Below are 27,544 nucleotides of genomic sequence, written 5' to 3' on the forward strand. Positions count from 1 at the left end.
TTTCTTGCTTTTTTTTTCTTAGCGTGAGCATTAAAGGGTTGAGAGTAATCAAATCATCCTGGTAATTCACAAGCATATCTTCTGGTAACTGTATGCAAAAATAATGTCACTTAAAAAGGAAATTCTGTTTCTCTCAAAGCAGTTGAGTAAGTGAGCAAATAAATTAATTATCCCAAACAGATTTGTGTGACCAAGTGAGAGAGTGTGTTTGACTTATACTGACGTATGTCCGGATGCCCTGTACTGAACATTTGTGCATATATGTGTAAACTACAATACATGTTCATATCACATTGTGTGTGTGTGTGTGTGTGTGTGTGTGTGTGTGCAGCTAGTTAGAGCTGTCCTTTTGGCCTTTAGCATCACCCAGTGCCACCATCTGCGCTGCCAGCCAGATAGGAAGGGTGCACGTCTGCTTATATATTTAGATTCAGCTTGCACAAGGAAACATTTAATTTCATGTTAGGATGAAGGTTTAAAGATGGTCATTGAATATTCTGGTTTTTGTCTTCTAAACATTATTTGTGATGTTTTTTATACTGTAAAGAGAGCGCGTGATGCTTTGAAAAGTATCATTTATTGTCAGCTCAGTCTCACTAAAAAAACATGTAATAGTTTCACTTGTCCACATGTTCAAATCATGGTACAATCCATAGTCAGAAAATGTCAGAGAGGGCAATATATTGTTTAAGCACCACTGATGTTGCATTTAGGGAACAGTAACATCTGACTATTTAAAAGTCTTATCCGTAACAGTGTGTGCTTTTATAACCCTCCCTGTTCACAGATGAGAGCAAAGGAAAGCATTAAATGATGAGTGGGGATAAAAAAAAAATGAATAAAATATGCAGTGAGCCTGGCTGGAAACTAACAACCAGAGTTTAATCTGACAGAGTAGAAAGACACAGTATTGCATGTTTTGAGTGATTAGGTGGAAGAGAAATGACCCTGTAGCTTAATGATGTATTGGTGGTATATGTTTCTTATTCTGTTGCAATGCATAACAACAAATAATGAGCTGGTGAATAGATAAATGTAAATATTTAAGTGAATCAATTTTTTTAAAAAGCGAATACTTTTTAAACAAACACTATTATTAATAAACAATGAATTTATTTGTTCATTATGACCAAGCTTCATTGTATCTTAAAGGTCACATAGTTTCAAAATTGTCCAACAAAACACTTTGTTCTCAGACGGCAGGTTTACATGTGGTTTTTAAAAGTAGAATGGGAGGCATAGTCTTCAGTTATCAGGATCCTCTCTTATGGAAGCAGCTCCCAGTTTGGGTTCAAGATGCAGACATCCTATCTACCTTTAAGATTAGGCTTAAAAACATCCTTTTTGATGAGGAGAATGGTTAGGGCTGTCTCTTTGCCATCCCTTTAGGTATGCAGCTATAGGCTAGGGGTACTAGGGAGCATCCCATGATGCACTGAGCACTTCCCTCCATTTTTCTCTCTTTACTCTTATTCTCCTTACATATCTGGCATTGTTATTAGCATAACTTGCGTTTTTTTTTTATTTCTGAGTAGGAATCCCTGGGTTAAAGTTATGGTGCTTGTTGACCCCATCTCTCCTGTCCTCTCCACCTCCAACCGTAGAGGCAGAAGACAGCTCTTCCCAAGTCTGGTTCTAATAGAAGTTTTTCCCTCCTGTTGACCTCTACCCCATGCCTACTCAAGTTGGAAGACTGAATGGAAGAGAAGATTCCATGCAATCTGATGGTTTCCTGAGTTAGGCAATTAATTTCTTATACACTGGCTTATATGAACTCAATTATTATAAATTAAACTTATGTGGCTCATATAGGTGTTTTGTTTTAATTTGATTATAATTCGACTATAGACAATTGTATTTTAATGGAAAGTGTCTGTAAGTGCCTTGGGATGACCTGTTGAGATGAACTTGATAAGAGAATCAAACAGACAAACAAACCATGCAAAGTTCAAATACAACAAAGAAATGGTCAGACAAGGAAGGTGGACACAGGCAATACAAACTGATCAATAAAAGTCTAGAACCATGGCAAAATAACATAATTCTTGTTAAAATGGGTGATTTTTCCAGTTTATCCAGCTTTAAATATCTTGATAATTTTGCCAATGATGTGAAAGTATGATAGAGTAATGTCTGCAGTACTTATGCTCAGATTTAATAATGAAGGCCATGTTCAGATGCATGGAAGTGTCCCACACGTGGAATGTAGACTGTACATATTGGATAAGGTACAGAGGAGCAGGACTGACAGGGTGCATAATTCTACTGAATACTTCAAAAGATGAGGAAACTATGGTCCTGGAGTCTATATAGTGTGAATTATGAGTTTGACTTAGAAACAAGGAAGGAGAGAGACTTATGAACAGAGTAGAGATGCAAGTAGAAGACATTGCAGGGCAGAGTAACACAAGAAGAAGAGAGGAGCGACTGAAAAAAGAGTTAGAGAGAGAAGCTAAATTTGGAACAAACAACATCAGGGGATGGATTTATATGTGCATGTGTGCACACAACTATATTAATGAGTACCAGCTACATAGGGACATTCGGAGAAAGTTCTGTCATACTCTTTTAAGGCTGTATGTGAGGGTCAGGATTGGGTTTTAGGGTTACACACTGCTTCAGGTTAGGTTTAGGCACTATGTTGTGATAATTAGGGCAAGGGTGAAGTTCAAGGCAATGTTTTATGTCCACAAATGTCCTCACAAACACAGAGAGCCATGGAACCATGTTTGTGTGTGCTCATGCATACATGTTTGTGCATGCTTTCATGTTTTTTTGCTCAAGTGTATCTTTACAATCCCTGTGTGAAACCTCAGGCTATTTAACTCAGTTTTTCCACTTCAGTCCTCCCTGTCCTGTAGTCCCTCTTATTTCCATTCTGTTTTGTTTAGGGGATCTTTAGGGAAATAATGACCCTATGTAACATTTTAAAACACTATTATATTTAGAGAAAAGAAAAGAATAGTAACAGATATAAAGAGGTATCAAAAATGATGAGGTTACTGTAAATGAGATTTTGTCCTTCCAAATATTCCCAAGAACTTAAGCTGATGAAAAGAAAAGAAATTGATAAGTTTGTATTGGATAAGCTTTTTCTTCACAGTCATATTCTTTAAATCATTTTTATTCCTCCTAGAAGTGACTCAGTGTAGAGCAGTAGGACATCCCATCCATTCATTTACAGTGTAATAGGGTTCAGGAATGTCTATCGACTTAAACAGACAGATCCATTAGAGATAATGAATGTCACAGTTAAATCTGCTGGCAAAGATGATCATCAGTACTGTACCCGAACCCTACCCATTCGCAGCTTTCCGTCTCTCCATTTTTGCTCAGCTCTCCTTTTCTTTCAATGTGTCTCTTTAATCGGCTTCTGAATTTACAGTTTTGCACTCTTGACATAAATGAGCTCAAGCTGAAGTCAGAGCTGTCCTGACATAGAGCTACTGATAATGCAGGAACATTAGCATCATCTTTACTGCGGGACAGTGCTACTTGTGAATGTCCAAAAATGGAAAATACATGTGCCTGTTTGCATCTCTGTGTTTGGCTGCAAAAACAGTGTCTTTTCTTTTTTATCGCTAGAAATTCAGGTCAATAGACAACTAGGATGTAAATGAACTGCACAAGGTTGTGTGCTGCTCCCTTGTGTCGATGTTTGGCACTACAGGATGATCTGTAAGTCATGGATTTATTTATTTTTTTATTTTTGTAATTAGAGAATGCTGCATTCTGATCAGCATAATTCCATAAGCTTTAGTCTTGCTGAAATGTGTATTTTGTCCTTTGAGGTCTACCTCTGAGATTAATGTGTGCTTGTAAGATATGACAGGTGTTAGCATAGCAGCACTGAGCATGCCTCAGTTTTCTGGAGCTGCTCTGTGGACACAGTTGCATCAGGTGCGAATGGTCGTGTACAAATGTGCATTAAAGAAACTCCTTCCTAAAGCCATAAATAAAAGTGTGTTTAGTAGCCTTGCTTGAGTAAATAGAATACAACGTTTCCCTCGAGGCTTTAGGCAACACGGTAGAGAACACTGCAAACAGATGGGACTTGGAAGCCTAAAGCTTGTTTCACTTGTAAACTTGCACACAGAAATATCAATGAAAATAGTGCAAAAACTCAATGACGTAAGCAAACAAAAAGTAAGACAATTGCTTTCAACTCCTGCTGTGGAGATTCAGCTCTCTCCATAATGTTCAAATATTCATTTGATTATGTTGTATTTTTAATTGCTTTAATTTAATTTAAGATGCATTTCAGGGCCATTGTGATTTTTTACACATTCTTTATTAATAAGGCATCAGGTGAACTCTCCTCTTCTGGGGCTTCGACACTGCGAACTGCCAGAATATATTCAACACTGTTACTGTCAGAGGCCAGAAGACAGTGTGCAGCAAGTCACTGGTGGGAAGATAAGAGTAGTGATGTGAGGAAATAGCAAGCTGCACTTAATGTACCATCTCACGCTGGTTTACAGCATGTCGACACTGCTCTGATGTCTGCTGATGTTTTCTTGGCATTATGGCTCGATGTACTCTCTGTCACGCATGAGCTGGCTTATCAGGCAATGGAATCAAACTGAAAAAGAACAACAACAGTCTGAAAAAACGTTTTTCACAGTTGTGCAATGGTGCAAAGTGATGAAACATATTTGAAGGGGACTGTGACGGTATTGTGCATTTTTCTCTCCACAGCTTTTACTGATGATGATACATGACTGCCTCCTTGTGGTCTAGAGGCAGAAACTAAACTAGTGTCAGTTTGAAATGATTTTTTCAGGTGTTTCATTTTTAATCAGATCAAATTTGAACCCTGTCTTTGCCTGATTCTACAAACCATTAATTAATTTCTCATGCCAAAATCACCGAAATGCAGTTAAAAGCTTAAATAAAATAGTTTGAAATTTTATTTTAATAATGATAGATGTTCTTCAGTGATGAAATTATTTAGTTTTTACTTTTTCACTGTGCACTTTAATTATATATGTTGCACACCAATGTGCTTGTAATGTTGAGCGATTCGTGTGCACATGGCTGAGCAATGTGTTGCATTTGATGAAGTTTATTAATGTGTAATATACTGTAAAGCCCTACAGTACATGCAACAAGACAGACACATCTATGTCAGTTAGACAGTTGGACTTCATACAGGTCAAAGGGTGTATCTTTTCTCATAATATTCAGGCTACGGGACTGATGTGCTTTTCCTGGGTAGAATTTAATAACTGCTGATCTGGAAAAAAAAAAGCAATAAACAAACAAACAAACTAAAATGGTTGTTTTCAGATTGGACGCCACTATGATAATATCATACAATACCATATTATGGTATTGTGTGGGATCCATATTTAAATGCAGTTCTGCTCCATTTGGTCATAATTTCTAATGAGTGTTTTTTTTTTTTTCAATCCACATTTTATTAATTTTTCATTCATATTTTCTTCAGTTAATCAGAGATTTTATTTTTAAACCTGTCCAGGTATTGCTTGACACAATGTCAGTGTCAAAGCTATCTGATGATTTTATTCTGGCCCCTGAATTAAACTTTATAATCCATTTATTGTCTATACCTGCTTATTCTAATGTCGGATCGATGTAGATGTACACCCATCTGCGTCTAGAGTTCATGGCAGGACCAACAACCACAGCATACATGTTTTTGGACTGTGGGAGGAAGCTGGAGAAGTCGCACATATACAAGGAGAACTCCACATAGAAAGGACCAAACTGAGATTCAAACCAGGAACCTTCTTGTTGTGAGGCAATAGCACTAACCACCACCCAGCCCACACTTTATAATGATATAATTAAATTTCATCAGAAAGAATCAAGAAAATAAAAAAAATGGCAATGCAGATTTTTTTCTTTTAAATTTGATTATAACTTAAAATATTGAAAATATGTTGTCCACCACACTAAATGGTTAAGTTACATTTGACTCTCAGATACTAAAATCTGTTTAAGCATGCCCTTCTTTTGTCTAAACAGCGTTGTTCACAAGAAACTTGGGCAGCTGGTCCTTCTCATCCCCAAACACGCCTTGTTTCAGACATCAAGATAATGTTGAACATCATCAATGCCTACAATGCATCAACTTTAAAACAGTAAATTATACAGAGAACCCTTTTTCAGACTGTGCATCAACAGAAAATTAGTGAATTAATGAAAGTTAAACCCAAACAATTTAGACTGTCTCACATTCTGATGTGCAGATGTGTGATAAGAACTGCAGAGTGCTTGAGTAACACATGGTAGATGTATGAAGTCTGGAAGTCATAATGATGGTCAGCTGGTACTGGTTCAAAGAAACCTAATCAAAAACATCCATTAACTTCCTGTAGTGAGAAAAAATGAAAATGGATGTACATAAGAGAATGTGCTGAGCCTATAAAATGTGTGAGAGAGCAACAATGAAAAATAAGCTCATCTGGATAACAGAGAATCAAACGGAAATCATTTTGCAATCAACTTTATTCATATCACAAGCACCCTGTGCTAAACGTCTTACAGTAACAAGATTTGGAAATATTATTATTTCATTCACTGTTCAAAATGTCCAGCATTTCCTTTTTAAACTCAGCATAAAAAATACATTCAACAGAGAACAGAATGCTAATGATTTAGAGCTGAAATTAAACAATACATTTGAGACATGAAAATAGAAATCATGGAGATTTTTATTCTTTCCAAGAAGACCCTTAAAATGGGCAGAACATAATATTACAGGTCATAATACAGTACCTTCATTAAGTTTTCCTTCTCAGATTAATGTTTAACACTGTGTATCTTCTAACCCCGTTACCAGGAAAGTTTGTTGCCATGTTGCGTTCCCAGCAGGAAACTGTTCTTCACTTCTCAGACAGGTCATGCTAAGTCTTCTTGTTGGGTTTTTTTTCCCTTCTTCTCCTTGTACGTAAGTTACGTTTTCCTGGTTAAGATTTATATACCCTTGGTTGTGCTTTAGGAGAAATACTGAATATGGCCTGGCTTTCAAAACCAGCCCAGTCATCAGGAAACGAGCAATTTATGCACATTCTTTTAAAAACCATAACATGTCTACATATGGAATACACACACTGCACATATTCTGGCTTCCAGAAACATAAAATGGCAACCTATTTTCCTGGTGTCGAAGCTTGTAACGTCCCCTTCTTCTTTATTGCTAACCACAGATAACGCCTACATCTTCCTTATGAGTGCAGTTGTGTTTCCCCACCTTTGACCTCTTGCAGTCCAGCAGAGATCTTTCTCCACCCTCACACTCCACATCATCCAGGAGAATCCTGACACTGCTATCCGCCTCCCCTAGTGCAGCCCTCTTCATCACTGCCAGTGCAGTTGTAAAGCCAAGTTGTCGACACACAACTGTACCTGCCTTGCTGGTGAAAAGATCATCGCACACTGATCCCCACTTCCCTCGAATAAAGATTTCCACCCTGCCGCGATCTGATAAACCATCAGCACTCACAAGTCGCACTGAGCCAACCCTCGGCCTTCTTCCTCCTCTTCCTTTTTTATAACCACGACTGCCACCTCTGGGTTTCTTGTATACTTGATTACCCTCCACAGCATTTTCTAGCTTCTCTGCAGGCCGCAGCTTCCCATCCTGTGCTTTAGGCAGTGTGGTGCTGGCTGGTGTTTTCTGGGTCTTGGTGGATGATAGAGTGGGCCTCTGAACTGAATAAGGTGCCCAAGCTGTGGTTCCAAGATGTTTGGGATGTGGTGTAGTGATCAAAGCGGCTTGGGGACGTTCCCAAGGTGTTGCAGATGAAGTAGAGGGGGTTTCTGCTAAGTTTAAAGGTTGTGAGGTGGTACCAGTGGGGTATTGAAGCAGTCTTCCATTTCTCCTTGAAGAGGGAGTGGTGACGATTGGAGTTTGTGCAGTCCTAGAGAAGGCTGCAGTCATGACAGTTGCACGATAACCTGAGGGAGAGACAGAATCACCCTCTTTATTTGAATATAATTTAACTTTGTGCTAAAACTGTTTCATTTTTATGATACTATAGCATTCTAGGAAATTTTCCTGGTAATAGTATGAGGTTTAAATACTTCAAAAGATGGGGGAGATATTTGTAAGCTTTACCGTGCTAGTTCGAGTGCTACTTCGAGGCTGTTTATTATTCTAAACATAGCTAAGTGGCTGCTAGCTTATGTACCACACCTGTTCTCATTGCCAGGGCCAGAAAAAAGCAGTTTCTGTCTCAGAGAAAGTCTTACATGTGCAAGTTGTTGTTTGGCATCTGCACTACTATGTGGTCATTTCTGACACATTAACTGGCGATAAAATTAAGCATAATAGGGAAAAATCACAGTTTTTATCCCTTCTTAGGCCTGTGTATGTGAGAGGGTAACGCTATGCTTGGATAAAACAGAGTTTGCCCTCTAGTGGCATAATACAGTGGAAATACATTTCCCAGTAGAAAAGATGCTAATATTGACTATTTACTTCCCCGTCTGTTTAATGAAATATATGAATGGAATAAAACAGATAAGCATGTTGAGTGGTTCGTCTCCCTATGTGTGTTCTGTGAAACTTATTTCTTTAAATCCAGTTAAAAAACATCATAACCACTGTACATGCAATCTAGGCAGACTCTTCTCAATACTAACGTTGGCTAATTAAAATGATTTATTTCTTTATATGATAGTGTGTTCAAAAGGTCATCAGTTTGAACGTCGCATCAGTTAAATTTTTTTAATGTAGGTTTCTCACACTTTAGATTAAAAAGATTCCCATCAGAATAATTAGACAGTGGGTAAAAATTGCATGCAAACATACATGTATTTGGAAAGATGATGTTAGAAAATGCATTTTTTTATGTTATTCCTGCACACTGAAAACAAGCATAAACACACTCAGTGTGTTACAGTTTGGTGCAGCAGTATTTGATGAGTGGGGCAGCCTCAACATCCTATACTGAGCAGACAAACACAACACTGCTGATCTTCACAGCTTTGGCAAGAAAACGTATAAGCTTACCTTAAATGTTACACTGTTACACTTACAAACACAGTATACAAGATAGCATTTTAAGTGCGTTTGACAGAGTTTTAAGCAACATTATCATGCAGATTTACAAAAAGGACATAGACAAAGACACAAAAGGATGAATGTCCAAACTTAAGCTGATGCAAACATTTATTCAAAATAAATAATGCCAAAGTACCTGATTTGAATTAAAGTAGTGCAAATATCTAAAACAAAAATAAGAACCATTTTAGCTTCTTAAACCCTCTGCACCAGCCGGAAAATGGCTTCCTAACAAGTTTGAAGAAGGGAATGGTTTCCATCATACCCGAGTTGTACAAAAGTCTGTGCAGCCAGCCCATCCCCAGTTTATATGATGTATTTATAAATTAAAAACAAGAATAAAAGTTAAGACAAAAATGCTGCAGTAAATGTTGAATTAAAAATAATTCAATTTTATTTACTCAAAATTATTTCATCCTGCAAAAACTGTAAATTCCCACAATTTCTTTTTTCCTCAAGTGCGGAGATGTAAGTGCAAAAATTGAAAAAGATATTTAAAAATTATATCAAAGAATTATTTTAATGTTATGTTAATATTTTACCTATAAGTTTGTTTTTTCTTTTAGTTACCATCTTATAAATGTTTAAATTGTATCAGCTTGTTTCTGTTTCAACTGACATTTACAAATGTCCTTGCTTTTTATTTCATCTGATCACCTTTCATATGTATTGCTGAATAAATAATATTGAACTCTGAATAAAATTCCATATTAGTCTAAATTCAGCATAAAACATCCTTATCAATTCTATAGAAAGAAGTGGAAAACATCCAAATGTCCCCTTTTCCATTATTGACTCAGGTATCAAAATAAATACATTAATTCACAGTTCATATAAATGTTTTTTCATGTAAAAAGTAATTGCCAGTTAGAGCCTGCAGATTGTATTAACTATGACCCAAGTTTTGTGGAAGAGAGCAGTTATTAGAGCTGCCTTATTCATTCTGGGTGTGATTTTACTAAAAAGCTAAGTTAAGTTAACCAGATCTTGAAATAGGCAACTGTTATTTATTAATGTATTAAAATGTAAAGCAAGCACATAATGCAGACAACTAAACCACCTCGGACTCTGGTGGCCTCTCCACACACCTTAGTGTGCTCTGGTTTATGTGTGGGTTTAATGTTAGTCCTAACAGACAGCTTAGTGGTCAGGTAATCGGTAGAACTAGTATGATGAGCAGGTGCACCAGTAGTCCTACCAGAGGATGAAGTGGTGGGATTTGCCATGCCCATCTGGACAGATGTTGGTTTTACTGTTGTAGCTGAGGCTGGTTTTAGAGTGGCTTTAATAGCTGGACTTGGAGATAATGTTGTCATCTTTCTTGTTGAGGTTTTTGGTGGAGCTTGTGTCACTTTTCTTGTAGGTTTTCTTGTTGGCATTGGTGGTTTTCTTATTATGATTGGTTTTCTGATGGATGGTTTTTTTTGTTGTGGTTGTAGTAGGAACAGGTGTGGTGGTTGGTTTCTTGTTAATTACAAACTCTACAAACAAGAAACGAAACATGTTATTACATATAAACAGTGCCAAAAGTCCTTATAGATTATCATATATAAAGAATAAAAACATCATATATAGTTGATAAAGGAAATGTAATTTTGTTTAATCAGATGTAAGCCATGACTGCAGATGCCAAGAGGCAGCTTCCTTTCAGAAACTGAAGAAAAGCTGCAAGGCATGTCTTAGGTGTGAGATTATTATGATTGTGCGCATTGGAAACTGAATTTCCTGTTTAGTTAATTTTAATAATACAGCTGACAAGTTTCAACCAAAATAAACAAACAAACAAATCTATGGATATACACACTTAAAAAAGGAGTTGTGCCCAAATTTAACGTATTTTTTCCCCATAGCTCTGTAATGATTATTATTCTTCTCAGGACAGAGCTTAAAATAAATTACATTTCTCTCAATCAACTTTGTTTATTCATATTGTGTAATCAACTGTAACACTCTGACGACATAATAAAAATCTTATAAAGCTCATATCAGGTTTTGAATGAGTCTGGTTTTTCTCTAATGAGCAACAAGAGCAGAATTTCTTACCCTCTTTGGGATGGAAATGAATCAGCTTTCCCTTTATTTTAACAGGTAAAGGTTTAAAACTGCATTTTCCTGGTGGCGCTCGTCTGTAAGGGCAAGACAGAAAAAACATTACACCTCCAGTCTATGCTATAATAACGAAAAGACTAAATTTCCAACCCAAAACTTGAGAGAATAGTGGACAGGGACAGCAATTTGAAAAAATCGGTAAGTTTTCATAATCAGTGCAGTTCCATTGGATGGTGTTTACGTGCTTTTTGCTCAAAGGTTGCAGCCCAAAAAACACAATTGCAAGCCTAATCTACCAGCTGGTGTTATCGCAAGGCTGCATCATTTCGTCTGTCAGATATGTTAGAAACTTACACTCGTACTGGCCTGTAACTCTGCTTGAGTGCACCAGATTAACCCTTTTAAATATAAAATGTCCAAAATTTTGTTTGAGTGTTAGCTAACATTAGCTAACGATATTCAGCACAGAAGCCTTCAACACGAAAGTAACATCTAGGAAACAAACATCAGCACTCATAGGAAAGCAGGTGGTTTTTTTAAGCAAAGAAAGAAAAAAAAAAGAAAAGAAATGGGCTACAGAGGCATAAAACATCTGTCATGGCTGAAGAATTCTAAGTTTTATTTTAAGTAGTTTAATCAAATGTTTTGTATATATATATATATATATATATATATATATATATATATATATATATATATATATATATATATATAAACTATACATTTATTTACAGTTTAATTCATTTGAACCTTTTATTTTAAATGCATTTTCATCACTGCATCATTTTATTAATCAAATTTCCATCTTTTTCAAGGTCCATGCATTTTTTTATTCTTTTCCTTTAATTTTATCTGCTGCTAAGATCTCATATTTAGTAGTTTTTGTGTTTATAAGCCTGACTTGAGCTTTTAAATTAGTTTTTGTGCCTGATTTTTATTATCCTGTTGTATGTGCAGTTTCATATACAGATGATGTGATATTTCACAAGGTTTTAGCTGTTAAACAACAAGTGGATTTGGTTTAGCTCTTGAATACAAATTAAACCAAGAGTGAGCTCAAACAGAACATTGTTAATATGTGAGTGGGCCCTGGACCACTTTGTACTGGAAAAGTTGGGCCCCAGCATTGTAAGAAGGAATTAAATGGAGACCATAGTAAATAAATAATAATGCAATATTTTTCTTAATGAAGATTTTAAGTAATTACCAAACTACAAAGATCTAATTCCTTTGTTGTGTGTGCTAATGTCAGTAGCATTAAAATCCAGTTAAATATCATCATTGTGCTTTACTTTAAATAATTAGTAAAACTGAACTGTGAGAGCATTTAGAGATATTTTGTTTAATATTTTAAATACACTTTTAAAGGCCGTCAGATCGATGCAAAAACCTGATGACGGGACCATCTTCATTGTTGCTGCTGAGATTTCAGGTTCGAAAACAACAAGGTGTGCATTTTTTTGCATATTGTGTTTTTGGGGGCAGCACAGTTGGGGTTTGCATAGGGCCCCACATTACCTTCGACCAGCACTGACCCCCACGCTTTAGAAAAAAAACATGACTCTTAGGTGGCTTATTCAGAAATCTCTGAGAAAGCCTCATTATAATAATGCAACAGGCAGAGTTTTTTTTTTTTTTTTTTTTTTGTCTTTTCAACAGAAATAAGACAATATTATGAAATATTGAAGATCTACATCACCTACAATAATATTCCCACTAACTGAAGCAATTCTACAATGATCATCATACTATACTCATGTTTCACACTTCTTTTCCTAAGAGAACAAAATAGGTGTTTCCATTGCAAATAAAATGCTAAAAACTGCTAAAACACCAGCAGAGCTGCTTAAATTTTAACACTCTCACTCTTCTACGGGCAGCATTACATTGTTGTATTTTAGTTGTTGTATCCAGAATATATCAAACATTTTTAATTTAACCTGTTTGAAAAAGAAATTAGAAAAAGTGTTTAAGACAAAATTCGTATTTTTTTATTGCTATTATGAATTCTATGAACATCAGCGGTAAAAATCAACAACAACAACAACAACAACAAAACTATATGAAACATTCAGGGTTTTATCTTTTGAGGGCTTCAGTGCTGATGTTGCAGCATATTCTTAAAAATGGATACCTTTCACGTCATTGTCTTTACCCGAAAATTTTATCTGTGCATTTTGGAAAATTTCTCACATTTGATGAGGAGTATTTAAAGCTTCCCACAACAAAGCCTTGTTAATAGCAAGTGTACTTGCTATTAAATAGATGTAACAACAAAGTTTGCTACCTGGAAGGATCCACTATCTTATAGATGACTCCTGCTCTGGCTGTGGCACTTGCGGCTCCTGTGGCTAAGAAATACAATTCACCTAGAAAGGTTTACAAAGGAATGAGGAAAAGAGAGTTGCAGGCAGAGGCAAGAGATGGAGGAAAGAAGATGGCCAACAGCATGGGGAAGGTAAGAGGAATAGAAATGTTTACAAATGGGGGATAGACCATGATTGTTGAGAAGAAATGGTGAAAATAGTAATACAGATAAAGATGGAGAAAATAGGAAGAAATAAACACATTACAAACAGAACTACAGTAAAAAAAAAAGTCAGAAAAGGTGTCTTTTAGTAAATACATTTGCTTAAATAGGTATTCTTTTATATTTTTAATTTAAGGAAAGACTAGCATGTGCATCACTCTAGCTCATTAATCAGCACTCTATAATTAAAAGCAGATTTACTGCTGCTCTTCTAATTCCTCACAAACTGAGGCTCTTTACTCATACAATATGCAATACACAAAGTGGAGATTTCAATGATTATTTCTTTTCAATTTTGAATACCTCTTCCTTACCTCCACCTAAAAAATTAAGTGATACTTGAAGTTAAACACATGGACACATAGAAGCAGTGATTACCTGCTTCATCCTCAGCAAAGGAGATGATGTATTTATAATAACTGTTGATGAGTTTAGGAAACCTGCAGGTCTGGTCTCTTCCCATGCAGATCTCATTGTACTGCCATTCCCCTGTTTCTGCATTTTCCTTTAGAGACATCAGACGCCTGAATAGAAACAGATCCACAGACATAGACATAAAAACTTATAGAAATAAATGTTTCCTTGACTAGACAAGTTGCAGAGGGTACATTAGCTGAAAGTTGTGGAGGAAATCATGAGTATTAATGAATAAGTGTTAAGCCAAGCAAATTATCTTTCTGAGTCTAATTAAGCTGATCAATCAGGAGGTGCACATGACAAAGTACTTTGTCATAACATCTGTGATACAAATATTTCTCTGTCACACATGGTACACACAAGGTTATGATGTTGATGCTGTTCTCACAAACACCAGCTGTCTAGGTGAAGAGTTAATATCTGGAGCAGGGTGGCCTACTTCCTGAGTAATCTATTTTAAGGAGTGAAGGTCATCTCGACAAAAGTTACACACACCGTAGCAAAGTAAAAACCACATTATATTAAGACAATTTAATCTCATCCTCAACATTGCCCCTATATGGGCTGTCGCCCTTCTTTCAAGCTTGGGTCTTTGCTAGAGGACTGGGAGCTTGAGATTTCTGCACAGTAACTTAGCTTTACTATTCTAAAAGTGGGGTTTCCAGACCCCCGAGGGTCCGAGCCATGGTTTTGGCTTATCTTTGAATGAGTGAATCATTATGGGAACCGCTGTGAGCAACAACCTGTTAGCTAATTAAAAAAGTGATGGTGATAGGTCATTGAATCTGTCGGTCATCACTCACCCACTCTGCTCAGGATGCACCTACCGCACTGCTCCAGCTGTGGATTAGCATGTAGCTAGCAACACAGTGAATATGTTTTTAAATCCACCCACTTCAACAAGTGATTTTAGACCAAAACCAACTAAACTAAGAAAATAGAATGATAGATATCTTGACTTTGGGTTTATTGAGAACAATGCAAGACTAAATTGTCTAATTTGTCTTCAGGTGCTGTCAAACAAAGCCATGAAGCCAGCTAAAGTAAGAAGCTGCACTCAGTGGGTCAAGTTCTTATTCTACCAGCAGCTGAAATGTGTGAAGTTATGTTTGGGAGAAACAACAAATAAACCAAAAGCTACTGCTTTCAATTTACACTATTAAGAGGAGAACTGAAGGATTTTGAGCAGATATTCAGTCACAGCTACTGAATCGACTCTCTTCATGAGAGCAATTTTCTATTTATGTTCTTATGCAGTGATATGAAAGAAAAAACTGTTTATTTTAGTAAAATTTTGTAACTTTCTAAAGAAAGATACAAAATTTTCTTAATGAAAGTTTTTCACACACACCCACTCATGAAATCCCCAAAGATGTAGAGCCCATTGAGGTTGGGCATCTGACAGCCTCTATAGATGTATCCTCCTGTCACTGACTTGCCCAACTTGTGAGGGTAGGCAAAGATAGGCAAGATGTCATCTGCAAATGCATGGACACAGAACAACCCACCATTTATACAGTTACATATCAGTTAAAATTATGACATATATTGTAATATTTTAACACTTTACAGTAGTTTAGATCAGTGGTTCCCAACGTTCTTTCCTCAGGTTGGGAACCACTGGTTTAGCTCGTGACAATGACTTTACAGTCTACTTGGTATCCCACAGAAAGTAGTGAAGCTAGGATGCTGACTCACCTAGAGATGAGTTTTGACAGAGTTTCCGATCATAGCAGCTGAAACCTTCTTTAGCCCTCCATCCATAGTTACCGCCTTTAAAAAAGTGTGATCACAGAATAAAACTAACCATGGATAAAGGCGGCTTTTTAATAATGTACATAGAGTATACTAAAAACATGTTTCTGGATTCACAGTCATGACATTTTTGGAAATTGGAATAGATTGATAAATATAGAACAAGATTATGGACACATTGGCGGTTATGTTATCTTTATCATTATAAATGAATGATGCTTGTTTCCCCATTAATGTATATATATTTATATTGTAATCTCAACAAATAAACATTTTTGAGGTACAACGTATTTTCACGCAGCCTGTCATCGTTTCAAAAATGTATCAAGAATGTGTTTGTCTGCTGGGGAATTCATTACTACACATAAAATGATAGCAGAAGTGATCAGTCTTGTAAGAGCAGAAAATGTACACTCACTGGCCGCTTTATTAGATACACTTGTTCAAAAGCTTGTTAACACAATCAGCCAATCACATGGTGGCACCTCAGTACCTTTAGGTATGCGGACATGGTAAAGATGACTTGTTGTTGTTCAAACTGAACTTCAGAGGGGTTTTAAGTGACTTTGAAGGTGGCATGGTTGTTGGTGCCAGTGGGGTTGTTTAAAGTATTTCAGAAACTGCTGGTATACTGGGATTTTCAAGCACAATCATGCACAGTCTGAGGTGTGCAGAGAATGGGCAACAGTTGTCTGGATGAAAATGCTTTTTAGATGTCCGAAGACAGAATAGAATGGGCAGACTGGTTATAGATTATAGAAAGGTAAAAGTAACTCAAATAACCTAAGCAAATAACCAAATAATCCATCCATCCATCTGAGACAACATTTCACACAAGCTCATTAAAATTGGGCAATAGAAGACTGGAAAAACATTTGGTCTGATGAGTCTTGATTTCAGCTGCAACATTCAGATGGTGGGGTCAGAATTGGTGTAAACAGCATGAAAGCATGGATCCTTCCTGCCTTGTATTAATGGTGAAGATGGCATTTTCTTAGGACCTTTAGTATCAATTGAGCATTACTTAAAAACAACATCCTACATGAGTATTGTTGCTAACCATGTCCATCCCTTTATGACCACAGTGTAGCATCTTCTGATGGCTACTTCCAGCAGGATAATGCACCACGTCACAAAGCTCAGATCATCTCAAACTGGTTTCCTGAACACAGCAATGAGTTCACTGTACTAAAATGGCATCCACAGCCACCAGATCTCAATTCAGTAAAGCAGCTTTGGGATATGGTGGAACAGAATATTCTTATCATGGATGTGCAGCTGACAAATCTGCAGCAACTGTCTGATGCTATTATGTCAAAATCTCTGAGGAATGTTTCCAACACCTTAAATCTCTGCCACAAAGAATTAAGTCAGTTCTGAAAGCTAAAAGGGGTCAAACTTAATTCTAGCAAGATGTACCTAATAACGTGTCCAGTGAGTATAATGTTATAATTAGCAAAAGTAAGAGGTTAACCATCTCCTATCTCTCTGTTTCCATCATCATCTGATGTTTTCATCTCACATCAGCTGTTACAGACTTTAAGATGCCCTTTTACCACACTGGCAAGACATTCTATATGTTTATAACCACAGGAAGAAAACATGTCATTTCTATGATTAAGAAAATAATTTTGCCTTTATCACAGCAAACTAACTCTGTTAAGTAAAACTAATGAGGTGATTAACTTAGGAGAAAAATGTCAGCCATGAAAGTTCTTTCTTTCTGAAGATAATTAATGTAGAGGTATCCAAGCGTAAAAAGAAATATCTTTCACTTATGTGTAAAGTTGCATTTAACTAAAAAGATCCTACCTTTGACAATGAGGTCGACTTCTTCATATTTGTTCTGGCCCACGTCTCCACAGAACATCCTGCCTCTGCCTGCGCCTGTGAGAGGGTCACCCCGGTCAATGGAACAACGCCACATGTTGCGAACTCCATAAGCATAAATCTCTGGAAAGAAAGAGGAGAAAGAGGACAGGACACTTACAGCCTTTGTGAGGACTGAGTGAATACTCTGCAGAACAAATAGAAAGTTTTTCTTTAGGTAGAACTGGGATTTTTTTTTTTTTTTTTTTTTTATCACGGTAAAAGAAAACAGCCTCTCACTTTTGTCAGTTTGTGGTCTTCATGAAAGGTCAAGTAAATGTTAAATGAGATTTACATCCTCACTGTTAAGTCACTTCATCTTTAAAGTTAACAAGCATGGTCGAACTGTTCCACACATACAGTATATTCTAGGGGTTTACCAGGTCGAGCCTCCTTCTCCCTCATAAACGGGTTGTCAGAGGGAATGCTGTATGGGGCACCATCATCGTTGTTGTCAACATCAATACGCAGCACCTTGCCAAGAAGTGTTGACCTGTTGAACAGAAAAAAATACACAACAAGATAAAGGAGGTTAAGGTTGTCTTGAGAGTTGCAATAACAAGAAAGAAAGAAAGAAAGAAAGAAAGAAAGAAATTATTAGGCGTTAGCATTTATTTCTAAACTCTTGCTAATTATGACTTTTTGTTGGTATATATATATATATATATATATATATATATATATACATATATATAATTTACACACACATTAACCTTAAGTCAGGTTCAGGTCTGAGTTTAAATGTAATTTGGTCCATTCTACCATCAATTCCTCTTTGCAAATGTTGCTTTTCATCTATTGAGTTTTTAATCAAAAATTCTTCTTTTTCCCCCCTGTCTTAAGTACTCCTTCCCTCTCATTCCCTCTGCACCTTAGTCCTCTCTGTAGTAACTTTCCAGTCTCTCCATTCCCCCCTGGGACTCTCTTTTCTTTAATCTGTATTTGTCTGCCTCTTTCTGTCTCCCCTCAACATACCAGTGGGTGTTGGTCCACAATGTGTAGTGTAAATATTAGACTTGGCAGGGTACATCATACCTCATTCCCAGAACAGCTATTACAGCACGTCAAAATCTCAAAAACAGGCTAAACTATGACAGAGGTAAAAGTGTCAACATCTTCTACTGTATGAGGCGTGTTTCTTAAAACAAAATGCTGTCTAATAAGTTTAAATTTTGTGCATCTTTAACTTAAAAGATGAAATGGTCATGCGTTATTTAGCATTTTGTTTAAGTAAAGATCATAAGATGTACTTTTACTGGAGGCATCTTCTCCAGGAACTAGTCTTGTGTGAAGTTGTTTTGGCAAATCACTCCATTTCTACCATAGGAACCAGGGGCTAAATTAAGCTCTTAAAGAGATTGTTTAACCTTTGTAAGACATTTTAACCCCCTCAACAGCCATGAACTATGGTAAAAAAAAATTCCCAGCATCTATTTTTTTCAGTCATCTCACATTTAATCTCCCTCATGGCTCGTGAAATCTTTTATCTCTAAATTATACAGCATTGCGGTTTGTAAACACAATGGGTTTGTCAGTGTCAGCTACAGCATGTGACATTATTGTAGCATTGTGAAATATGTCCACCACGAATGAGGTATGATATTTGCACATCTTTTCCCCTTCAGTGTTAATTAACATTCCAGGCATTTCTGATATGACCGTATGAGAATTAAATATGGCAGATATGTGTCATGGGTTTAGATAAACATATAGAAACTCTATCCCTCAGGTCATTATATATCTGTTGAACTTTGCTAAGAGTATGGGGGGAATCTGTTTGAGATGAATGTTTACAAACTCAATTAAAACATATAAATACCCTGCAGCTCCTTCAATAAAAACTTCCTGTCTGTACTTGTGTGAACAGCTCTTGGTATAATTTATATCACTAAGCTATTTATCTTGTAGCTTTCTAAGAAATTTCAACGAGGTTTTAACATTTTCTCTTTCTGTGCTCACTCAGCCTTGCATTGTTAATGAACGTCAATCATTATCACATTTGTAAAATCTGCTCTCGGGATAGTATTTTTTTATTCTCAGGCAAATTTTAAGGGTCAGTAAATAAACAATGCAATTAGATTAAATGTGCAAATAAAAAAGTAAATTCATACCTTTTACACACACACACACACACACATATATTATACTGACTTGTTCTGTGAATTGCCAAATTTTCCAAATGGATCACCAGCTCTTCCACCATCTCCAATGAAAATATACAGATACCCATCATGGCCAAAAAGCAGCTGTCCTCCGTTATGATTGGATGCTGGCTCTACCACCTCCAAGATCGTTCTATATCAGGAGATACACAAAACATATGAAAGTATGAGTGACATCTGAGGCATGCATAAATACAGTATGCACATATCTGAGCATGCTGTATACCTCTCAGAGGAATGGTCCAGCTGGTTATCATCATGTGCTGAGAGTGTAAACTCGCTGATTCGTATAATCTCTTCTTTCTTCACAGACACAGAGTAGTACACATAGGCTTTTCTGACTGTGGTGAACCTAAGCACAGAAAAGTTGCTCCATGTAAATGTTCAATTTGTACTTTCATGTAAATACAGAACATTTCATTCTGAAAATAGTGCAATAAAGGCACAACTGAGTTCTGGACAAAACCCTCAAAACAAAAAACTATGGACCGTGGGTGAAAGGCTATGCAGAGGAATCCCCTCTCGTCTCCAGCCCATGGCGATGTAAGGACAGCCTGCGTAAGGTTTAGGAAAGGACGGTCTATCCTGGAGCCATTGGCCAAATACACCCAGACATAACCCAGCTGCTCCGCCACAAAGAAGCGATGACTTCCATCATCTGCATGAATCATGGCCACAGGGTTTCGGAGACCGTTGGCAACTTCCTGCAGGCACAGTTCCAGGCAGCCTTTGGGATCCTCACGGACTGAACCCAAGTTAGCATTTAGTTCTAGAAAAACAGAAAAAAAAATAATAAAAATGACAAGAAATTAGAAACATATTCATAAATATTAATAAATTATGTTAACCTTGAAATATGAAATCCCTGAGTTAGTAAGACTTTATTTACCCAAACAAGTCAAGTGTGAATAATTTCTCATTTACAGTGACTTCCTGGTAAGAGGAAGCACAGGTAAAACAAAAACAAACAAACAAAAAGACATACATACACATCAAGCTGTAGATTGCAAACCATTTTTAAAAAAAAGATTCTTAAAAGATACATAAAAATAGCACAACAAGCTACAACTAAAAGGTCGTCTAGACACTGCTGTGGGTTCTAACCCTGTTAGTAAATTATTATTTGGCAAAATGTTTTGTTTGTGCTGCTGTGAGATGTTTATTAATCACTTATGTGCTTAGTGGTGAGCCCATACCTGCATTTGTCAAGACATTAGGGTAGCAATACTGTTTGTCCTTAAGCTCCAGATAGTCACAGAACCGTTCATGATCATCTTCTATTGAGGCAGTCAGGTTAGAAAACTGCTCTGGACTCCCCAAGTTCTCTAGGAGGAGGCTGAGGGTGTATCGGCACTGACGCCAGTAGTCAGAGCAGTAACCTCTGCAAAGTCCAGGCAGAATCCTCATAGGTGTGTTGGCATCTTCAGCATCATACAGGTGGGCTGTGTATGGAGAACATTCCTGGAAAAGAAAAAAATGTTTGGAAAAATCCAAGTGTCCAAACCATCAAAGATGGTTCTCATCTACAGGCCTATGGATGTTTTTTTGTTTGTTTGTTTTGTTTTTTTTTTAATCAAGGACTATATGTCAGTGTCCATGTGTGCAACTCATCTTATATGCTGGTATGTTTATCTCAGAGGTAAAAATGACGACATGCATAAGTCACGTAAACAGAAGATGGATTTCTACACGAATAGCAGCTCCTCACGGCCTCACTTTAACTAGTCAGGCCTGGGTTATATACAGCTTAGTAAAAATGGACCCAATGCAGATCCACACGGTTATTAAGTCACAACCACACTTTCCACACCCATAAATGGTGAGCTGTGGGCACAGGAAGGCACGACACTCAAACCATGATGCGGTTGGCTTTCACTGAATGCCAGATCATCACCGGGAACTGAGTCCAAACATATAACGCCATACACTGTAAAAACAGATCTCTCGCTACACACACACACATACACACACATGAATACAATATGTATATATATATATACATATATATATATATATATATATATATGTATATATATATATATAGTAGCTCTTCTGTGGCCGTATCGCATGGGAATCACATGTGCAATGACACTATGACATATTTCTACCAATACAGTTTTGGTTTGTTTTGTTTTTTTGTTGTGGTTGTTGTTTTGTTGTTGTTTTTCAAGAAGGAAAAAAAATATTAGCCTAAGTTTAAAACAATTTAGTTTAAGAGTTACTGTACTTTTATTAGTGAAGTGAAAAATAGATGCCTTTGATAATCATAGTTTTTTTTTCAGTGTTTGTTCACCAGCTTGCAGATGTGGTTCTTGATATTCTGTAAAATAGGTTTAAAAAAAAAACATTTGTGAACTGTGGCTGACTTAGCTTTACTCTGTTTACATCAACATCTTATGTTGCTGGCGTTCTTGTCTGCCAGAAAGTTTTCTTATACCACGAATGATTGATTTGGGGTTTAAGTTTAGGTTTGTGATTTTTCTGCACTTCGGTACTTTTGGTTTGCTTGCTCTTTAAATAAAATAGTTTATTCTTTGTCAACTTGCTTCTTGCTAGACAACATCTGGGTTCACTTGTAAACATTTGTGACAGTTCCTTTAAAAATTAAATAGTTATTTTACATTTATCAAATACATTGTCCATCAAACCAGCAAATGGATTTATTGTATACCTTTTAATTATGCTACTCAGACAAAATAACAAATATAAGCCAGTTGTACAATATAAAAAAAGACATAAGGACAACTGTGATGGATTTTCTTTGCCACAACTTTCCCGTAAAATTTGGTCTGACCCAGCTGCTTTTTATGTTGTGTTATAAACTTGGGAACAGTCAGAGTTTTACCTGCAGTAGAAAGCAGTCAGACAGCTTTATGTCTTGTTTCAAAGTTAAATATAACAAAAGCTTTGTTGTGGATTTTGAGACCGCATCCCTTCTGCAGCAGGCAGTTAGAGGGCCTGGATCTGCATAAAGCAAACTGTGTTGCTATTAAGATGTTCTGAGGTTTGAAAAACTGTAGTGACAAAGTAAACAGCTGTCTGATGATAATGTGCACAGTGTAAACATGTATATTATAGCTCTAGCTTAAACCGCTATGAAATCTTTTGAGGCTTGACTTGTTTTAGATGTGATTAATGTGCTTCTCCAGTTACTTCTTCTGAGTATCTTATGTGGCTCATCTTTAAGGATTTGTTTCTGACTCTGAACTGGAACAGCTGTCTACTGCAGGTAAGACACTCACTACCCACTAGGACTTCACACAAGCTCCCATAAAAACAAATAACGCTGTGTTGGACTATAATTTTTAAGTAGAAATATCTGATACATAGAAATATATGAAAACCGCTTTTCTCTTTCAAAGTTCTTCAATAGAAGAATTTGTGTTTCAGTCGATAATTGCAGGTCACCTTTTTGTCCTATGTAGTGTGGCGTCTCTCAGGGATCAGTTCTTAGACCAATTTTACTTTCTTTCTACAATCACTTTCCAGGGCATGCTAAATAAAAACATTTTACATTCATTGACTATAGAGTGGATACGGTTTACAGTGGAAACAAAAGCCTGGAAATATAGTTTGACATAGACTAAATTTTAAAAGAACAGTCTTAAACATGCAGGGAACCGTTCTTGCTGTCTAACTTATCTGCCTCCTCTCTATCAGCCCCTCTCTTGCAGAAACTTGATATGTCCTGTACTGCTTGGCCAGATGCGGAAATGGTTGTTTGTTTGATCAGCTAAGCTCTAGGATGATGACAGTCTCGCTCCTGTGTCCCTGACAAACACACACTCAAATACACACTTAAAAGATTTTCACCCTATCTGTCCGCTTTTCATTATATCTGACTGCCTGTCTCATGGTGTGATTGATATCAGTTCCAGGAAGCTGCTGCAGTGCAGATGGAACAGAGGGCCTCAGTCTGGTGGATTTACACATCGTAAGTGCTGTGTCAGTGGGATAACTTGACCACCTCCAGGGTCTCTTTTATCTAAAACCACCAACCTGGGGAATGGAAACCACATAATAGGTGTTTGTTACTCTTTCATGTTTCAAAAAAGAGTTTATGAATGTAGAAGAGGAAAAAAAAAGACAACTGCTGATCTCAGTTCTGAACTTATTCATTCCTTAGTCACACAACTCAAGTCTGAAAATGATCATTTTATTTAAAAAATCCCTTTCAGAAATCCTTCTAATTTCTCAACAGAAGCTTTTTAAGTGAAACTATAATCTGCATATAGTGTTAAAAAGGAGCATATTAGTTTTATATATCCACATTGTTCTGAATTTAGCCAACAGTGAAACTTAACTAGCTAGCAGTAAGTAATGCAGGCACTTTTGCGCTGTCATTATACTCAAGACCAAGCCTGCACTGTGTGGAAAGAACAGGCATGAGCTATAATTACCACAATGAAAGAAACCTATATTTTAGGACTCAATGATTTGTCACTGTCCTAACATAGCATATGATTTATTCAACTGATGGGAACACTTGCATTTATTTATTTTTTTTTTTTTTATTGTATAATAAATTATATTAAATTGTTATTCTTCGTACAGTTCTTAGCCTGTTTATTTTTACTTCCTCAAGGATATGGGCAACGCCAAATTTGTGCCACACCTTTCATTCAATCTGTGCTCATGATGTGCACGTAGTTCATGCCTGACTGCAAAGTCAGCACCTAATTATGCAATCAGTGAGTGGGACTGACTTCAAGGCTCATTCCACAGATGGAGAGGTTGGAATTCAGTGCTGTGATTGGTTTATAATTAAAGGACTCAAAAAAGAAACCAAAACACAGTGAAATGGAAATACCCTTGAAATGAAACAGTGATGCTAAACCAAGATTGTGCTAATGATTAAATTATTGCAGTAACGTTTAAATCTGTTAGTCACTGCTGTTAAAAGAAATGTGAAAAGAATAAATGACAGAAGAAATTTGTTTAGTTTTATTATCATTTTCCTATTTATGATTAGTCACTAATATAATTTCTTCATATAGATTCTAAATCATTTCAAACTTTTTTCAGAGGCTGAGAAAAATAATTCACGTCATATTTGCATGAATGTATTTGGATGATGCTAAAGCCTAATAGTGGTAGAAGAACACTCAGGTTAAACATGTCAGTCTTGATATTATATGTTGGCATCTCACCCTGGTGTCTGAGACCTTAAAGTTTGTGGGTGTGTGTGTGTTCAGAAACTTAAAAAGATTCAACATTTTTGCTTATGACTGTAGTTCTAACTTGGACACAAACAATTTAACTGAAACCATTAAAAACTCATTTAGTGTTTGCAAAGTTAAACTGCAGTAATTTTCAAGTAGCTATTAAAGTACATAGTTTGTTGTTTAAAAGTTGCCCCTCATGACAATTTGCAAAATGCTCATTATTTTTATCTATCTAATTAACTTTTTATCATTATTATTATTATTTTATCCACATTTTAATTAACCAGTCAAGTCAATAAAGACAAATTCTGTTTTTACATTGACAACCTGGCATACACTTTTAACCATTTTTCCTAACCAAAACATGGAAATGTATGGAAGTAAATTGTTCAAAACAGATGTGCTCTGCCTCTCTTTAGAACACTGTGATAAAGAGGAAACCTGGTATGGAATTTGAATCTAAATCTGAAGTCATTTGTGGACAGAAAAGAAAGTACACACTGCAATATCAAGGATAAAAAATGGAAATGGAAATGCAAGCCACAAGCCTTAAGGCTCACAAGGGCCTTCTCTTTGTATTGACTGTTCATTTATTATTCGTGTTGGATGGTTAATCAAGTGACCACAAAGACCCAAACATTTAGGAGAAACACAATGATGACAGATGCAAAAGGACCATATAGACCCAAAATGACCACAAGGTCACACAAAATAATTTTAAAAAGCATTGAAATATTATTTTCTTACCTGACATAGGACAGCTCGTATGTACTTGCCACAAGTTGCTGAACCTGAAAGGTCAAAGTTTTCCATAATAGAGTAAAACCTTCTTGATATCTCTTCATCCTTCTCTAGATCACAGCATCCAAACTTGGTATACTCTTTGCAAAAGACAAGTGGTTGCTGAGGCTCAAATGGAGGCTTGTAGTCCAAACATTGAGGGTGACAGCTCCCCCACCAGGCCTGGAGGACCAACAGCAAAAGGAGGGGAAGTAGGTGAGGGGACGGGGTGTGCTGCAACAGGTAATGTGAGACCAGATTGATGGTCTGTAGGGTCATGTTGTAAAGATACAGCCTTTGAGTTTAGGATAGTTTTGTCTCTTGATCCTCTGATGGAGTAATTAAAAACAGCTTGTATGATGATAATTCACCAATCTTCAGCATCTATGAAGCTCAGACGTTTCAACTGTTGTAAATGTTTTTATTGTATGTCCTGATGTATGCCTTCTTGTCCATGTGTGCTTGTCTCTTGAAGTGTGAATGTGTGTATCAAACACACTACCCCAACATCACACCTGTTTGCAAGTTGCTGAGGGAGCTTTAAATTGCTCAGGATGTGTTACATCATCTCCCCCATAAAACACTTTGGGAATAAAGATAAACTGCTTTAAAACATATTCAGATCCAGTAAATCCTTTTGATCTGGAAGAAAGTGCTGTCCAGTTCAATCTTATTCTTGTCTGCACAACCACCTGTGGATCACAACACACATCACAGAATGAAAGAAATAATCTACTAATTGTAACTCAAATGGTTATTACATGTCAGTGTGTCAGCAGTAAGATCCATTTATAAACTTAAACCATGAACTAATGCAGTATTTTAGAAAAATGAACAAACCTTGAATAAAGCATTTGAAATTGAGAAGTTCCACCGTCATCTGAGGTTCCTGCAAAATATTTACTTCCAGACTGAAGTCACCTTGAGACCTCTGTTTGCTCTGGACGTGCTGACTTGCTGCAGCGGGTATAAGCCATACATACAGACAGACAGCAGAAAAAGGGCCAGAGAGAGGCTCTTTCATTCAGACACGCAGCCACGCTGCAGCTTTGGAAAAGATCCTCCCACTGCGTGTCACTCCTCCTCCTCCTCCTCCTCCTCTCTTTTTTTCATTTGCTTTTTAACTCTCCTTTAAAGACACGTGCATTCCTTCCCATAGCATGTGGTGCACATTGCCCTGAAGTTGCAGCTTTCCACCTCTGCTCCCTCTTAGCCCCCCCTCCACATCTTCTCTGTCCCTGCCGCCTCCAGACAGACACTCATTCGTGTATGTCTGTGTATGTGTGTGTTTGTGTGTGTATGGGTGCTGGTGTTTGAGTGTGTGGTCATATGAATCAGGACGTGAGCTGGAAGTAGAGACCAATGGATTCTCCAGGCGCCAGTCCAACCCGAATCTTATGTTAAAGAGCACAACAGGCCAAAATTTGCATTTAATTATATTGTTACAAAATCTTCCTCTACATCCAAAAACACTGTGTGTTAAAAAAAAAAAACTCAAAACTTAATAACAAGCAGTGATTTAGAGGTTCACTTTGTTGAACTGTACATGAAGTTCAGTTTGGATGTTTTTAGTCATATCTTAGGAATAACTTCTAAGATCTAGCATCATAACAATATGAGCTAAAAGCATGAGAAATAAACTTTAATGGCAAATTGGAGTGAATTACAAGTTAAAATGATTAGCTTGAAAGAAGCAATAAACAAGTTGGCCTGGAGGGAAGCAAATGTCTCCATAACTAAATTTCCTACTAATTTAGCTTAATTTTATCTACATTATTCCCTA

General features: G+C 36.7%; 1 protein-coding gene across 1 annotated transcript; it reads right to left on the reverse strand.

Annotated features, from left to right (window-relative positions):
• Positions 1-6,489: 6,489 nt before the first annotated feature.
• On the reverse strand, positions 6,490-26,716 carry si:ch211-136a13.1 (HHIP-like protein 1). Its single transcript, XM_041995882.1, is given in 16 exon segments — positions 6,490-7,926; positions 10,233-10,438; positions 10,440-10,515; positions 11,078-11,160; positions 13,371-13,452; positions 13,992-14,137; positions 15,382-15,508; positions 15,729-15,803; positions 17,598-17,738; positions 18,035-18,147; positions 19,806-19,949; positions 20,043-20,168; positions 20,306-20,585; positions 21,013-21,277; positions 25,729-26,453; positions 26,602-26,716. Coding segments are annotated over 15 exon segments (2,937 nt in total). The 5' UTR covers positions 26,041-26,453; positions 26,602-26,716; the 3' UTR covers positions 6,490-7,165.
• Positions 26,717-27,544: the final 828 nt, after the last annotated feature.

This window comes from Melanotaenia boesemani, chromosome 9 (assembly GCF_017639745.1).
Source record: "Melanotaenia boesemani isolate fMelBoe1 chromosome 9, fMelBoe1.pri, whole genome shotgun sequence".
Lineage (NCBI taxonomy): Eukaryota > Metazoa > Chordata > Actinopteri > Atheriniformes > Melanotaeniidae > Melanotaenia > Melanotaenia boesemani.